At 40.4% G+C, this 17,085-nt stretch overlaps 3 protein-coding genes across 3 annotated transcripts; 1 reads left to right on the top strand and 2 right to left on the bottom strand.

The window, feature by feature from the left end:
* Positions 1-5,631: 5,631 nt before the first annotated feature.
* Positions 5,632-6,402, bottom strand: LOC138054087 (uncharacterized). The gene has a single exon (XM_068900593.1). It carries the CDS (start codon positions 6,400-6,402, stop codon positions 5,632-5,634), a length of 771 nt encoding a protein of 256 aa, XP_068756694.1.
* A 5,403-nt stretch (positions 6,403-11,805) lies between these two features.
* On the bottom strand, positions 11,806-14,138 carry LOC138050611 (tachykinin-like peptides receptor 86C). Its single transcript, XM_068896927.1, has one exon. It carries the CDS (start codon positions 13,752-13,754, stop codon positions 12,729-12,731), a length of 1,026 nt encoding a protein of 341 aa, XP_068753028.1. The 5' UTR covers positions 13,755-14,138; the 3' UTR covers positions 11,806-12,728.
* A 1,109-nt stretch (positions 14,139-15,247) lies between these two features.
* Positions 15,248-17,085, top strand: LOC138050610 (neuropeptide FF receptor 1-like). The gene has a single exon (XM_068896925.1). It carries the CDS (start codon positions 15,248-15,250, stop codon positions 16,259-16,261), a length of 1,014 nt encoding a protein of 337 aa, XP_068753026.1. The 3' UTR covers positions 16,262-17,085.

The raw sequence follows: 17,085 nt of genomic DNA, 5'->3' as shown, positions 1-17,085 counted from the left end.
CCCGTTCAAAAACTAAAATGCAGAATATCCGGCCAGCAAATGCGACGGTTACCGATCCCACCATATACAGGTTCCCGAACAAGCGTGTTTTCAACTAATCACTCGAAGACACCTTGAGGCATAACCTGAACGCAAAGACAACCCAAGTTGATTAATTTTAAATTCTGCAGGGCTTTCCGTGTGTTGCTAACATTAATGGTCCATCTTTAGAACAAAACGGAAATTGAACCTTATGAACTTGTCAACATTTCGTTGATGAAGGCGTCGATAACATCAATACATATATATTGAGTGGACATATTGTACGTTTTTATAAATGTAAGTATGTCTGTGGTATGGCGTAACTTCAAACCATAACTAACCCTGGCCCTAACCTGAAACATCGGCTTCATTTATCTGGTTATTTCTTTTCGTGTCAGTTGAAACGATAAAGAAACGTCAAAAGCTCTGAAAGCTACAAAGAAGCTTGAGGCTAAAGAAGACAAGAAATAAGGCCTGGGGCTAGCTGCATATTCACAAACCTAACAATTCCATTTCTTTGGTTGGAACCGGTTTTAACATCAAATATTGTTTCCCATGGTTATTTCGAGCAATACCAGGTGACACGGATCGTTTTCTTTGCCCACTTGCCACAGACTTTGATGACAGACTGACACTTCATCGACAAAGACCGTATCAACGATTGCTTCCTCCGCCATTGTTGTTTCGCGCAATGCGTGGGGTTGCCTTTTTCTCCGCGCGTGATGATATCCCTATTTGATTGCCTATTTGCCTAACCTCGTGGATTGCTGAAAACTTGTATAACGTAAGTGATCTAAAACCGTGACTTTAGGGAAAATACCTCTCAGTAATTTCTCTTGTAAAACTAATTGACGTTTAAAAGGATATTGGGTTCGTTAAAGTTACCTTAAACAAAACGAAACCCAACTACCTACTTACGTATGCTTACTATTGAAGTGCTAAGTCTTCTAGCACTAAGGCATTATCAGGGGACACCGTATATTTAAATCAAATTAAATGTTGGTTTTTTATGACAAAAGAAAATCGGAGCTACCCAGAAAAGAACCTTTCGGAGCACAGTACAGAAGCAACAAACTAAACCCACGCCTGTGACGCCAAATACGGGAATCGCCGTGGTCACACTGGTCGAGGAGGCAAATGCTCTCACCATTCCTGTTTCCCTCTCCTAAGCACCTCTTAGGCTTTGATAGATTGTGCTAGCACCGTTTTTAAGCCAATTCATTACTACGAGCATCATTTTCTTTGTTTTTTATTTTATTTTTGCCAAAAGGGCACTACTGAAGTAATTTTGCATTTGTATTTTGCTTTTTTGGAGCAAAATAGGTCAATTTATTGATTACGGCAGTCAATTCTCCTAGGGGAGATCGTTGTTACACATAAACGTGGTGACACAAAACAGATTATCATTTTGTTGGCATTCTTCCGTTTTTGCCTCATGACTGTACGGTTGGAAAAGCTAGGTTCCCACAGAACTCAACATTACGTTTTGCTAGCTTGGCTTCTTTTAAAGCGTAGAAGCATGCGCAATGAGAATTTCTTGCTCTAAACAGTCACTGTGTTAAAAACAACAACAAATGGAGACAGTTCCTTACCATTAACTTGTTTAGAGGTATTTTACCTGAATGCTGCAAGATTACTGCATTTTGTGATAAATCATGATATTAGCATATTATAAAAAAATGTAAACTTTTGCATGATGATTCATATTATGCAACTTTTTCTGGCAAAATGTACTGATCAAAAAGCTTATGCTTGCAGCCATAAAATAATTCCGGCAGTGACAGCTGTTACGACATCATCAGGCCTCATCAACATGGCATAACCTTCGATCGCCCTGTAGTATCACGGAATTGGGATTTTTTACACGTTAACGGTCGGGGCTCTAACTTACGGTTGGCGGGTGGAAAAAAACACCTTTAAACCTTCAGAGTGGAAGTTCTCCATGATCCATCATTCGTCGCAGTCTCACAGTAGAATCGCACCCTCGATTGGAAAGACAGAGAACAAACTATATTGTAAAGGTAAGGTCCTTATTTTACAAGAGTAACACGGTGCCAAGGAATTCGAAGTAGAGACACTGATAAATTTTTGGCCCGTGGTGCGCACCTCTTACCCCCCTCATCCGTAAATTATCCGTTTCACGGGTATTCAAAGCTACAGCTACACAGATCAGAGGAAATTCGAAACAGGTGTCTGTGGAATGAGACGGGGATCTACTGAGCTACGTCTGTTGCTTATTATCCGAGTAGCAAACTCATGTCGACGTCTTGATACTTGCAGGTTGTTGCTTACAAAAGTATCCTTACTTTGCACACGTTTCTTGCTGAGATACTTAGTTCTATGTGGAGTGGAGGCCGTCAAGGACGCTTTTTCATCAGACTTGATTTCAATCTTTCTTCTCTACGTCTTCCTAGCTAAGCTTCTGTATCCTACCTCCAGCTGACTGGGCCGTCTTCACCTATGCTTTCCCTGGGGATTCCATGTAAGGGTGTGGCAAGTAGTGTTCAATGCTGGTTTTTTTCAGGACGTGGCTAATCCAGTCTCTTTGACCCGTTTAGGTTTGTAATTTCAACCGGCTCCGTTTATCTTATCTTATCTTCCACATCACATCTTTTTTATTTCCCTTTTTGGGATCATGCGGAGGTTGAAATTGCTTTTAATTAAAATGAAATGTTAAAGAATATCTGGATCATCTGCAATGTCTGTTTTTCGCTATTCTCTGTGTTTCCGATTGTGACAGGAATTTTCACAAAAGATAGGACTGATTTTCAGCAGCTTAGTCTTCTTAATCCATGTAGCCTAAACCACCAAGAGGGTAGTGTAAGATTCTGTCTTGGCGGTCTTGTTTGCATATTAGCTGGAACTATATGACAAGAGACAGCCGTCGTCGATCGCATATTTCAGTGTGGTCCGTAATGCAACAGGGTCAACGGACTGAGTCAATTGAATACTTTATTCTTTCCTCGATGGTGTTCGGGGTGGCGAGCCCTCATGATCCAGTTCGCGCGACCAGGAATAAGTAGAGGGGCTTAGAAGGAAGTTTTGCTGTGTTTCTAGATCAAAGAGATGATCTCCTTTGGAACTCCATTTTGAGTGCGTCAGCTTCTTCCATAGCGTTTCTGTAATACTATTGCGCTGTTCGGTACCAATTCTTACCTAATTTATTCTCTCATATCGTCCAATGTTATAACTCACTCGATTTCAGTGGTATCTCTTAATATTTTGCATGCGCTTTCCTGCACGATTTAATTCCAAATTACATTTTAATATTTAAAGAATGTCTCACTAACCTCTTTTTCTCGTATCCTGCTTTAAGTTACAACTTCTTGCTTTTTTCTCTTTTAATCACAATGCTTAGCTTTTTTGCGAAACTGAAAAGAAACATGCTTTGACTCAGAAGTAGGCCCTTGAACTCGGTTGGAAATTATAACAGGTAATTATATAGGTATTTGTTTAGAATAACGAATACATACGTTACTTGCGTTTATATATTAGAGGATTTCGATCCTGTACAATTGCCGGAATGAATTCCAACCGGTTGACTTTAGTCTACTGGTAGGGACGAACTTGGACCGGGAATTTATCGAAAGTCGTACTAGTAACATCTGCTGATTACCGAATGAAACTAGCTAGTACCGGTGAAACCGTATGAGAACTTCACATACAAACAACCCCTCAAATAACGAAAGTCACAGTTCACATTGCAAACAGGGGCTGGTTACTCGAAACCTGGTTAGCGCTACCCGTGGGTTAATTAAGAGGCATCAAAACCTGTAGGTTTCCATGGTATTTAACGCTGGTTAGCCTTAGCCATGCTTCGTGATACCCGAAACTTTACGGGCCATTTTCAGGTATCACAATTCCCTCTGTATCTAAAGAACGGAGAGGATTTAAGTCGTCAATTTTTACAGTCATTTTGCTTTTAGTTACCTTGAAAACATGTTAAAAGATTGGCTTCCCAAAACAAGTGGTTGACAGTTTCACAAAGGGTTTTTCGGGCCCCAGGTTAACAATCAGACATTATTTGAAGGTAATTTGGTTTGGATAAATAAAATAAAAGCTAATAAAACTGTCAGATGCTCACAGTGCACACTTAAACTTGTGGTGAAAAAAAAGCTGTAAGGGAACTTGAAAATGATCAACATGTCAGCCTCGAAGACAATGTTTCTCGATTCCCTTTAATTTTGTTCAATCTTTCTGGGTTTAGTATTTTGCTAGTAACCACATGTCTTCTCTGGGGGCTATTTACCTAAGACATCTACCATGGCATTATAATTACAATTATAAAGTGATGTTTGACGTGCTGGTGCACCCCCGTTTAAGGTGAACCGTTCTCTTTGACAGATTATTCGTTATGTCTCATGATGGCCATCGCACTCACCCTACCGGAGGGCCAGCCATTCGCCTCAAACATAAAAAAATTACGCAAAGACAACTTGAATCTCCTGGAAGACAAAACGCAGCTCAGTTGACAATATGGAGTAAAGCGCTGTGTTACTGCACTACCACACGTACGCAATGCGTGCCTATTTATTTGTAAATACTGACTTTAATCAACATTGTTTCACTTGCTTTCTATGTTGTTAATGCATAAATTTTAAACCATTCGCTAAACTAAGAAAATACAAATACAATCATAACATATTATGCACTTTTAATAAATAAGATGTCGACGCTCGTCAGTTTTCTACAATCAGTCTCGTCACATTTTAGAGAGCCGGCCCTTAATTGATCATGGGAATAAATAAAGTTAATTAAGCTGCAAACAGATGGACGGCAATGTGGCGACAATCTTTCATTTCTGTTTATAAATTAATTTAAGAAATTTTTCCCGGGAAAATAGAGCGCTGGAAGAAGAATTAACACATCAAATATTCTCCGGCACTCTCGGGAACTGAATTTCAATCCACAAAGCCTGGAAAGCGCCTTCGGATGCCTTTTCTATTACTGTATAATTAAGATCTTCATCAATATACATCCCAACGCCCCCAGCAGCTAAAGGTGTTGGGCAATATTCAAATTTGTATCCCGGGATACTAGCATTATAGTCAAGGGAATTGGCATTTGAAATTCTTGTTTCAGTCATTCCCATAACACTAAATCTGTAACCGAGCTCATGAAGTACATGCGTCTGAAAATCGTCAAGATTACGCTTTAAACTTCTAATATTGTTATGAAGAAGCGAGAAGGCTGAATTTTGGTTGGATTTTAAAAAATGATGATTTCAATTTATTAAAGCTATGAGGGGAATAATAACGACTATATATTCTTTGACCAGAGAGGTTTATGTCAGGGTACGTTAATATCTGAATTTGTGTTTAACGTAAACAAATCTAGATCATGAACACTAATCAGGCTTTCAAGATATTTCTTGGTAGGCAGATGGTCGCCTAAAGTATTGTTAAATTGACCATGAGCAGAAAGAAGATTGACACTATAGTAAGGTAATTCGCGCAAAAGTGACTTGGATATGTTAAAGCTATTATCACGCTTCATTATAAAAAAATGAAATAAAAAAAGATTAAACAAAATGAAAGAATAAGACAGTAACTCAGCTCAGTGGCAATTTAATCTGCAGTACGGAAGTCTCCTGCTAGTCTTTGGACTGAGTTAACCAAGGTCTTTGATCTTGATCGGCCGTGACTCGCTATCTCTCCTCAGATAAACAACAGAGTCCTTCGCCCAACAATACTGATAATTGTTTCGATCCTTGAACTTCTTGGCTTCATAGAGTACCTGCTGAAGTCGGGGACTCAAGTGATCAAAAATTCGTACTGCACCCAGGGAGACATCCTCAGAGAAGCCAAGTCCGTTAGGGTCAACTTTACATGCGTCTCGCCGGCGATTCATCACCTCAAATGTTGCCAGGCGTCTAATAAACTTGCAAATCATTGGTTTTGGTCCGCCATCTTGATTTCTCCTGGGTACTCGGTGAGCCACATCCAAGTCCTGCAGCGATACCACTGCTCCCATGCCATTAAAAAGAGCAACACAAAGATCGCTCTTTTCCCTCGCCGTTTCCTGCTGTTTAATTTCTGGGACATTAATAATTTTCACATTGAAATGGTAGCTACAATCCTGAAGCTCGTCGCCCACGGCTTTACAGACAGCGTCCACTTTGGAGCTTATCTCGGTTAGTCGCGTACTGAGACGCTGAATCTCACTTTGGGCTTGGCGTCGGAACTTGCTAAGGTCGTCATACTCTTTACTGTAAAATTTTAGGTTCGACTTTGTCTCTGCATCGAGAGAAGTGACTCGGGTTTCATGAGATTCTGCAGCTCGCTGATGCGTGATCAGACTTTTCAAATTCTCCAACTCCACTGAAAGTGTTTGAATCTGTTGCTTTAGCTCTTGATTTTCTTTACGTAGTGCGGCAGCCATACTTGGAAAAACTATACCAAAATGTTTAAGATAAAGATTGCGTTCAGGCTACAAGTTTTTTGCGCAAAGATGACAGAGCTCAAAAACAAACGTCCAATCATCTTGTCAGACGCTCACCGCTGACCTCCTTCCATATCGACCGGCAAGCTTGTAGCAGTAATTTCGCTTTTCCCTTCAAGACCTGCTTCGACGAGTAGAATTCACGGTCTTTTACGGTTGACAATGAATATTGTTTTTCTTTCAAGTGCCTGTCGAGGGCAGCAATCATGACTCTTAGGCTGTCTGGCTCATAATCTTGGCCACTAGCTTTTGATTTTCACCTCGGCGTAGAATTTCTAGAATAGAATTTTCTAGTTCAGCCGGTTCGTGTTCTTCCTGCCATCTTTTAGATAAATCATAAGGGATTTGCTCCCTCCTTCTTTCGCCCGGTTCTAAATTTATTTCCAACTAGCAATCTTCGTATGGCGAGTTTCACCTTGATGAAATGGAAGATGCTGAATGTTTGGCGAAGTTTCGCCGCGTTAAAAAGTACGATTTAGAGACCCTTGGTTAGGCTTTGCAAATATCAGGAACATTTATACATCATTTTGCCGTCTCCATTCCGTGCGCCTAAAATCCAACCTCGTTCCCAGGGTCTCTCATCTTAACGCCTGGGGCGAGCGAGGAGAGACCCTGGTAGGGTCTGGTCACGTGTCTCCCAGAATCTGGGAGATGAAAATTTATCCAATGAAGGGAGGGGCGGCTTAGTAAGAATTTTGTCTATACTGAGACTACTGGAGTGCGGAATGTGTTGTCACCAAAACAAACCAAGTTTCACGTGCTGCGGTATGTGAACATATGTTCTTCTGCGGCTATGTCCAGCGATAATAGTTTGCAAAAGTCGAAGAAAACATATACATCGTCTGTTATAAGTTGCTGTAGATTGTGCGGCTCAGTCAAAGACGTTTTACATTGTAAAAATCTGTTCAAGAAGGCCACTGAAGAATTGCTCGCCTTAGCCGAGGCTTTCTTTGGAGGAACTTTACAACCCCATGAATTAAGGCCACAAACGCGACAAACGCGACAAATTCCTTGTTTAGAGAGGACTCCTCCCTAGTGTTTTCAATTGTCACGGAAGCACGTGACCAGACCCTACCAGGGTCTCTCCTCGCTCGAGAGACCCTGGGAACGAGGTTGCCTAAAAATATCACTTCCGGTCACCGCACTTGGTTATCCCTAATAAAGGCGATAGTACGGAAACGTTACGTCGATGACGTTTTCTGCCTTCGGTATATATCCGTCGATGACGTACGGAAATGTGAAATTAACCTATTATTACAACAAGTTAACGCATTCCATCCTTCTTTAAAGATGAGAAATATTCAACAAGGGATCATTGAGACATCAAAACCCCGGCATTAAAAGCCAACTGACACCTTTTAATATACACACTACACCTCCTGTCACCCACCAAGTGTCAAAAAGACTCCATACAAACAGACTTCCATGCAGGAGGCCACTTCCAGCTTTAAATAAGACAAGAAGCAAGCGGCTATCCTAAATGGCTAGTGGAGACAATACTATCTGAGATCGACCACCTTTAGTCCAGAAGGCAGCTGGCTTTGCAAAAACAAAACAGAAAAACTGACTAGAAAATTATGCCTTTTTTTCTCAAACTGGAGTGACAAATCTCCAACAAATAGTTATGCAAAAGTGGAGCCGAATTCAAAACCAGCCAGTTTACTTTTGAACTATCTTTCAAACACCGCCAATAATATTCTATACAAGTGACATGCTAGTCAGACCCGAAAATTTGAAGGCTAATGTAAAACGCAAGGAAGCCTTAAAACCACATAGCGGAGTCAATGGAGGGCTGTCAATAATTTTTCAAGCAATGTTCATTGAGTATAATTGTTAAAAATGGCGGATAGAGTAACAAGCTACGTACAAAGTAAGTATGTAAATAGAAGTTCTGTCCATAGCAATCATTCGAAATAGCATTTTTGGGGGTGGTAGTTTATTCGGGCAGTTCATCGGGGTAGTCCATAAACTGGGGTCAGTATTTTGTCCACCACCAAAACAACATCGGTCAACTGAGCAGCAGCAGATGCCTCCTACGCTGCTAAGTGCGAAGCGGACAGGAAAAAAAGTTGCCGTCTTAGCATCTCCTTGATTGATAAGCAAGTACACAGTACACAGATCTTTGTTTACCAGATTTTTTAAAATACCCTCTAAGAAAACGTATGATCAGCTTACGGACATTTTGACAAAGCTATAGCAAATTTAAACCCAAAGTACTTGAAGTTGCAGAAACCTACCGTTTTCATCGTACCCGGTTAAAAGTGAAAACAAAACCATTACTGCATGAGTACGAAAACAACCTCCGTAAAAAGTTTGGCCTTGAACTGCAATTTTGGCACATATATGCATGAAAAGAGCCTTGAGGGATCAATTCATTGGGGGTTAGGGTTGAGGTTGTAAGGACCTTACGTTCGAACAAGCCTTAAAGATAGCTCAAACAGACGCCAGACATCTTTACAAAATGCTAACTCGCATGCTGTTCAAATGAAACCAGCTCCACGCTAAGAAAATAAACGGCAGCAAATGGCTAGGTAAGTGCAGCCACAAAATGTCTACTTGTAGGTTCTGTGAGAAAAATGGTCACTTAGCTAGAGTTTGTTTTACAAAAAAAACGAAGGAAGGTGGTTTCAGCACAACACACCAGCTCAAGAAGCGACTCCTTCTGAAGGAGAGAGAGATACTCTCAATTCATGTACATGCAGTCACGGTTCACACGAAAAATGTAAAATCTTGACGGGTAGTTCTACAAGTTCCCCACTGCTTTACACACTTACAGTTATCATTGAAAGTAAAGAGATTTTTATGGAAATTGATCTTTCCCAAGCATACCACCAACTGAAGCTTACCGCAGAAAGTAGAGAGTACACCATTATCAACACCCATCACGGTTTGTATTTATATAAACGCATAACTTAGTAGTGTAGTATTTTTCTCCCAGCGCACAATTTAAAATGTGTTGAGTAAAGGATCTTTCATACCATATCATCATATCATACATCTTTATTTACCCCCGGATTTTAGAGTAGCTTGGTGTAGCTAATATCTCCGAGCATTTACCCTCCCAACCATGATACACCACAGAATACAGACCACAACACCGGGAACTACATGTCCTACTCTTTGCGACAGGTGTGCGGGTTCTTTTACGTCTCACAGGATTATGAACATTGAAGGGCTGTTAGACGTGACCTCCGCCAAGTTATCGTCCTTATCCGAGAAGACTAGAGAGTCTAACCATTTGCAGATGTAATTACAAAGGCAGCACTCTCTCCTCAGTTATTTAAAGACCCTGAGTGTTGGTCACGACCAAGTTTGCTGTGTTCTTATAGTCGAAATGCGTATCTCTGGGGAAACAGACGACACCCACCTGGAGAAGCTTCACCGTGTTCTACAGCGATTTCAGGAATGCAGACTGAAGTTGAACCCCGACAGGTTTCACCTCATGCTTCATGAAGTTGTTTACCTGGGCACAACTATTTCTGCAGCTGAAATTGCGTTTGCCATGTTGTCTATTATGTAGTTATTTGAGTTTACACTCCGCGTGTAGCTTTCACACACTACAGTTTTAGTCCATTTCCTTAATACTTGGGCACTTTCGTTTGGGTAACTGCAAATTTTAGTCGTTGCGATCGGAAAAAATACCTTTTGATTACTTTTTTGACACTGCTTTCACATTTTGTCAGCATAAACGGATATGACTGCAATTGAAAACTTACTACTCTCTCATTTGCCTTGTAAAATTGTTCCTCCAACTTGAGAAATCGTCCTTACTCTCCTCGAAATGATTATGTTTGATTTACGGCTCAAACAAAAATGATCGGAAGTGCTGCCAAAATGATGTCAAACCCCTGCAAACTAACTGAAAATGCTTTCTGTCTGCGAAGGTGAAAATAGGGAATGTAAAAACCTGTTGAGATTCAAAAGGAAGCTATATTTTGCAAATATCTTTTTAAAAAAAAAATTCGACTCTTATTGTCCGAGGGCGATTGATTGAATTTTTTTTTTTACTCACGTGAAACACGTCGCTCAACTCAACTGAAACATGAAAGAAAACTTATAAAAATTAAACGGGTCATAGTTTTCCCACAGCGCTGATGATTAAAACAGTCTTAAATAAAAACCCTTTCACCCCTAAGAAGGATCCCCATTGAGAAGATAGATCGTCTGGTGTTAAAGTAAATTTTATTGATCAGAGCCCAAATAGGAGGCAAAGACAAGCTTCTGAAATTGTACAAGGCGCTCTATTACGGAAGAAATGAGAACACCTCATATTCGTATTGAGATCTGGAATTTTCAATGGTCATAAATTAAACATTGACTCCTGAGTAGTTTTCATCGTATCCATCCGAAAATTTGCATTACGTGCCAAGTGAAGCGATAATGAGACTGGAGTGCCTTTCAATCTCTTGAATTCGTACTATGACAGCTGCAGTTTTATCAATAGTTGGTCGGGTAACAGATCTGAATAACACTAATTGCAAACCACAGCTTGAAATATCTGTTTTTTTAGAAATTTAAGAAAATCAACTGAACGCCATTACATTTCTTTCTGCTTCGTCTGCACCCTGTGGGCTACCGATTTTTGCTCGACGAAGGGATTTGATGAAAGGACCCCGCCGGACCTGTCTTAATTGTAAATGTAAGAGCTGTAATTTCCTGCTGTCATTTTTGAACCCAGGTCAAATTGGCCAAGTAAACAAATAGTTGTCGCAACTTTGCCTTCAGGGAATTGACTAACCTAAATAATGATTGTAAGATCTTACTCGAGTTTGCCGGAGCAGACGTTTTTTTCAAAAGCTGCGCTTCAAAGTCTTATCGCCAATAATAAAGTCAGAGTCTGAACGGAAACAGGCCTTGATCTTAATGTTCAAAAGTTGCGCTGTCTTTTCTAAACCCACAAGTCTGCCTTCGTGGGTACAACGATTACAACTTTAATTAGCTTTTTGCAAAAACGAAAAATCCACAAGAACCCGAGGAATAATTTGTGAACTATAAGAAAACGGGAGAGCTTTGGTCGGGGACAACGTACTTGGCATCTTCTGCAGGTGAACTTATTCTTGTTGCAAAAGAGATGAGGAAGCGAACAAAAAAGTACGCGCAATTGTTGTTAGTCTTATTTGATGATTAATTAAGCCTTTTTTTCTAAAGCATTCCAAAGTAGTTCTTCCTTTTTTTTTTTAATCACGAACTTAAAAGGCGAAATTGTCGTGTGAATACTAGCATTAATTTTAATACATTCACCCCAAAACACGACTTGACGGCTTACTTTTTTTCCTTCTTGTGGTAACCCTAAATCCTGCCATTATTTTTTCGACCACGCGTTTTTTCAGGTGTTAAACATTAACTCGCCATGAGAGAGAATGCGAATGCATGGTGAGAACGTTAAGTTAAAACACTTGCAGCTGAAAGTGGATTTTACTTGGGAACTGCAGTAAGAAACTAAAAGCCTGGACTCTCTTTAATATTTGATGTTGTCTTCATTGTCAAATTCACATGTACAAAGAAAACATTCATAAAATGACTAAAATGCATGTACGTGTCAACACAAGGGCTGAAGAATTTTTTAAAATAAGCGAATTGGCAATCATCGTACATTATCTCATTTTGGTGGAAGCGGAAGATCTTTTTCTCTTATTCTGTGCAATGTACACAAAAATTTGAATGTCGCTTGGAATTAGTCGAGCCCCATTTCATGAAAGGAGTGGAGAAGGGCAGGCTTGGCACTGTCAAGATGAAACTCGACGTTGAGGTCTGCTTTCAGTTCTTTACTCCACGGTTTCCGGATGAGGTTAAGTATTCTACCTGTCGTTTTTTTTTTTTTTTGTGGAACAAAGTTTTAAAAATTAAAAGAAAAATTCAAGGCTTAAGTGTGAATGAGTGTTGTTCTTAGTATCGTGAATGTATACACATATGTAAACAACAGAAATCAAGTGAAGCCTTAGGATACTGTAAATGTGATGGATGAAGAACCTTTCCTAATCAACAGCATCAGGAACTTCCTTTTGCATCACTCCCAAGGACAGAGAAAAATCTTTGACTTGGGTAGACCTAAGAACGTAATAAGAAGCACGCTATCGAATATTAAACGGCTGTTAAACCACTTAGCCTTCATCAGGTTAACGGGGGTACAATCATGAGAGAGATCAACCGATTCAACCAAAATATTTCTGTCGCGTGATTTACTCTGATCATCATCTTGTTTGGGATGTTGACGACGGCGTCTACGACGACGACAAAGATTATGATGTTCACGATAATGTGTTAGTTTAGGATTTCCTGTTGTATTCAGCGGTTCTGACACTCATTTGAGTACCCGCATCCTCCGTTGCACTGTTGCGGCGATTTACTTGATCAGCTCCGTCCATTGACACAACAGTGTTTTCATCAAGCTTGCACATTGCACGTAGGCGAACTTTTCCTTTTATATTCCCGTCGAACGAGCAGTAGATGATGGGATTAATAGCCTCATTGATAAAAGTTCCAAACAAAGCAATTTCGCTCAAAAAGTGCCCACGATGGACATGGTCCGTACCTGCCACGATACGAAAAGCATACACAATGAAGGTTGGAAGCCAGCACACAGTGAAAGTTATTGCAACTAAGCCAGCCGTCCGTGTCACTCGTCTTTTGCTCTTTGAAATGACGGAAAGCCGAGTTACATCACAAGCATCCGATACGGAGCCATTTCCCCGCCGCATTATCCGAGCTACGTGAAAATAACACCAACACAAGATCAGAAAGGGTATCAACAGGACGAGGGAAAACTCGACGGCCTCGTACAGCTTATCCAACCACTTAATTGGAATCGTATTCGGAGTGCAAATCACATTGGAATCTGTAAGTGATATCTCGAACATGTACAGGTAGGGACTTGAGACAAAGGCTGGTATAATCCACGACAAGATGAGCATTTTTCTTACCACTCTTGTCTCTATCTTAGGCAAGTAGGGATGAGCCAAGCTGCGATATCGATCGAATGCGATTAAAGCATGAGTGAAGACAGCGGTTCCCAAGACGGCAATTTCGATGAACTCTATTATCTTGCATGCCGTTCGTCCAAAGATCCATTCATTGAGAAGAACATTGATAAGTTCAAATGGCATCGTCAAAAGACCAACGACGAGATCGGAAATTACCATGTTCAGAATAAACTGATACGTTGGCCGATTTTTAAGGAGGAAGCTTCGATGCTTCACGAGAATCACGCTCACAATTCCGTTTCCCACCATTGTGACTATAAATATTACCGCAAGAAAGGTACCTTCGAAAATATCAACTGCTTTAAGAGCCATTCTAAAACACAATAGGGAGGTTCCAATAAAACGGTTTGGGGAAAACAGTGCAGCAGGATACAAAACCTCCTCAAATGAAAGCGGATCACAGTTATGTGTGCTGGTCAGACGAATCACATCTGCTTCCAAACACCATGGCAACTCGTGGTAGCACAGAATTCATGAATTCATAATACACAAAAGTAATTGCTTTTGGAGATTAAGTATAAATATCGTCATTAACAAAACGAAAAAAAGTTGCGTTCTCACCTCTTCCTGTCATGAGTATTGCAACAATCTGTAATACCCTAATTAAAGAAGCTCTAGATTATATCAGTGATATATTGCCAAAGTGACGTCTGGTCTCGATGGAACAGAATTGACTCAGGAAGAAGGTGGCCGGCGATTTATCGATGTAAGGTGAAGATAAATCACGTTTGTATTATCTCCACCTTCGCAGATAAAATCATTATTCTGTGTCAGTCTCAATAAATTTGGTGTTTTACAAATGAAAAACGGATACGGGGATTTTCATATAAGGAGTACATTAAGCATTAATGTCCGACTGTTTAAGTATTTCTGGTGGTTACAATGCCTGACGCTTTTTTGACCCGTTAATACGTTGTCTGCGACCGATAAAGTTTGCCCGAACTGACTTTAAAAGTTGTCTCACCTATCCTGAAGATTTAGAAGGAAAACTTTTAAGAAAAAAACCTTACTAAGAAACATAGTCTCTTGTGTTTCTAGAGACAAGTGACCTCGAATATAATGCCGGCGGAGTAACTCCTTGCCAGGGGCACCCAACGGGAATTTAGTTCAAAACCACTTAAACATAGCATTGTTAAAAGTATTTTAGTATTTAAACGGTAGATATAGGCATATTTTTATGCCCTAAAAATTTTTCATCTGTTCGGATTTCTGAGCGAAAAGTCTAGTGATCCGGAAACTATAGAGATCAAACCTTACCTTTTCGAAAGGGGCAGGCAAGCAAGACATTTTACAACAAATATTCCGAAAATTCTAGATCTCAAATCGTCTTCCGAACAGATATTTTCCTAAAATTGACGTTGGGTGCCCCTGTCCTTGTCCATTCACAGACAATAAAGAGTGATACAGATTAATTATACATTCACCATAGCTAAGGAATTCTAACACAGGTAACTACACAAAAATTAATATACCCATGCGACCATTCTTGTGCGAATCCACTACTTATGAAATTATTAATTCTTGCATTCAAGGCCTACAATTTTGATATCGTTAACGGTTTTAGCAATATATTTCGTTCGACGTTAACAGGGTTACGGTTAGGTAATACGACATTCAAAGTCCATTTTAGGATATCTACTTTGCATTAATTAATTTCTTGCAAGATCGATTTGCTCAGTGAGACATGTTTTCGAAGCGTCTCAGGCAGATGTTATTTGGCACTGAAGTGATGCTCTTGCCACGCACTTTCAATTGAACTCAACGAGAAAGGCTTTTCAGCAAACGGAAGCACTTTCATTGTTTTCATGCACACAATGGCCCTTTCGGCTACGGACATTTTAGAAGCAGCCGCGCTTGCCTTAATATTCACGCTCACTATAGTGGGTAACCTCGCAGTAAGCATCGTCCTCATAAAATATCGAAAAATCTTCATTAAAAATCGACCAACGTATCAGTTTATACTGAACATGGTACTTTCTGATCTGCTCGTTGGTCTTTTGACGATGCCATTTGAATTTATCAGTCTTCTTCTCAATGAATGGACCTTTGGACGGACGGCGTGCAAGATAATAGAGTTCATCGAAATTGCTGTCTTGGGAACCGCTGTCTTCACTCATGCCTTGATCGCTTTCGATCGATATCGCAGCTTGGCTCGTCCATATCTGCCTAAGATGGAGACAAGACTTGTGAAGAAACTGATTATCTTGTCATGGGCTTTCCCCGCCTTTGTATCGTCTCCTTATCTGTATATGTTTGAAATATCACAAACGGATTCTAACAAGGCCTGCACGCCAAATTCAATTCCGATACAGTGGCTAGATACTTTATACGAAGCCGTAGAATTTGCAACTATCCGTATGACACCTTTTGTAGTCTTGTGCTGGTGTTATTTTCACGTGGCTCGCATAATGTGTGGAGTAAGCCCCGCGGTGTCAGTTACTGACGGTGTTACCCGAGTATCTGTTATTTTCCAGAGCAAAAGGCGAGTGACACGAACCGCTGGCATGGTTGCAACAGCTTTTACTCTGTGCTGGCTTCCGACCTTCATTATGAATTTTGTGCGGGTAGTTTCAGGAACGGATCGTGTTCATCGGGGACACGTTCTGTTCGAAATTGCCATGTTTGGCGCATTTATCAATGAGGCCGTTAACCCTATTATCTACTGTGCATTTGATGGAAATATCAGAGCAAAACTTCGCCCAGGAAACCTGTGTAATCACATTGTAGGCCTTTCTGGTTCAACAAATGAAGTTGGTCAAGCAAGAACCCACAACATCGCAACACATGACGAGGGAGTTCACATGGGATTCAGACCGTAGTCATGGATGCGATGCATACTACGCAAAGGTGATTCCCTGAAGTCGACTCTCAAGGGACAACAATAGGGAGTCTATGAACGACTGACGACCGCTACGGCAACGACAACCGCCGGCCGATTGGCACGGTTGAGCATCGGACTACTGTCCGGCCAGACCAATACTCAGGGTCTTTAAATAACTTAGGAGAAATTGCTGCCTTAGTAATGACATCTGCAAATGGTTAGACTCTCTGTAGTCTTCTCGGATAAGGACGATAAACCGTAAGCCCTGCGTCTCACTGAACCTTCAACATTCATAAAAGAACCCATGGCCACAAGCGATTCGCAAATAGTAGGGCGCCGAGTTCCCGGTGTTATAGTCTGTCCAACCAACATTTGACTTGATTTAAGTTAATTGTTACAGTGTCAGTTTACAGTGTCCCCAATTCGTGCTCCAACGCTAGAACGACTAGACATTGAAATAAAGTTCCTTTCATTTCCTTTCCCTCCCTCTGCTGTGTATATCGTGGTTCGGAGGGTTATTATTAATCGGAGATATTAGCTACAGGTACTCCAAGCTATAAAATCCGAAGATAAAGAAAGATATATGATATAGTATATAATAACGCCAAACGACAATAAACAAATATCGTTGATTAAATGAAGAAAAATAATCGCAAACGTGCATCGACGTGAATTCACCAAATTTGAGGTTTTTGCCGACGACAACATTAGCATACAAATGTGTATGAATTTTTCATTCTATATCAGGGGCACGCAACGAGAATATAGTTCAAAACCACTTAGACATAGCATAGTTAAACGTATTTTAGTATTTAGACTGTA

The sequence above is a fragment of the Montipora capricornis genome, chromosome 6, assembly GCF_036669925.1.
Source record: "Montipora capricornis isolate CH-2021 chromosome 6, ASM3666992v2, whole genome shotgun sequence".
Taxonomy (NCBI): Eukaryota; Metazoa; Cnidaria; class Anthozoa; order Scleractinia; family Acroporidae; genus Montipora; species Montipora capricornis.
The sequence above is the reverse complement of the archived record's forward strand: the minus strand, read 5'-3'. Positions and strand labels throughout refer to the sequence as shown.

What these genes read in the sequence shown, in the direction of transcription:
- LOC138054087 (XM_068900593.1), bottom strand. Translation starts at nt 6,402, where the DNA reads ATGGCTGCCGCACTACGTAAAGAAAATCAAGAGCTAAAGCAACAGATT.
- LOC138050611 (XM_068896927.1), bottom strand. Translation starts at nt 13,754, where the DNA reads ATGGCTCTTAAAGCAGTTGATATTTTCGAAGGTACCTTTCTTGCGGTA.
- LOC138050610 (XM_068896925.1), top strand. Translation starts at nt 15,248, where the DNA reads ATGCACACAATGGCCCTTTCGGCTACGGACATTTTAGAAGCAGCCGCG.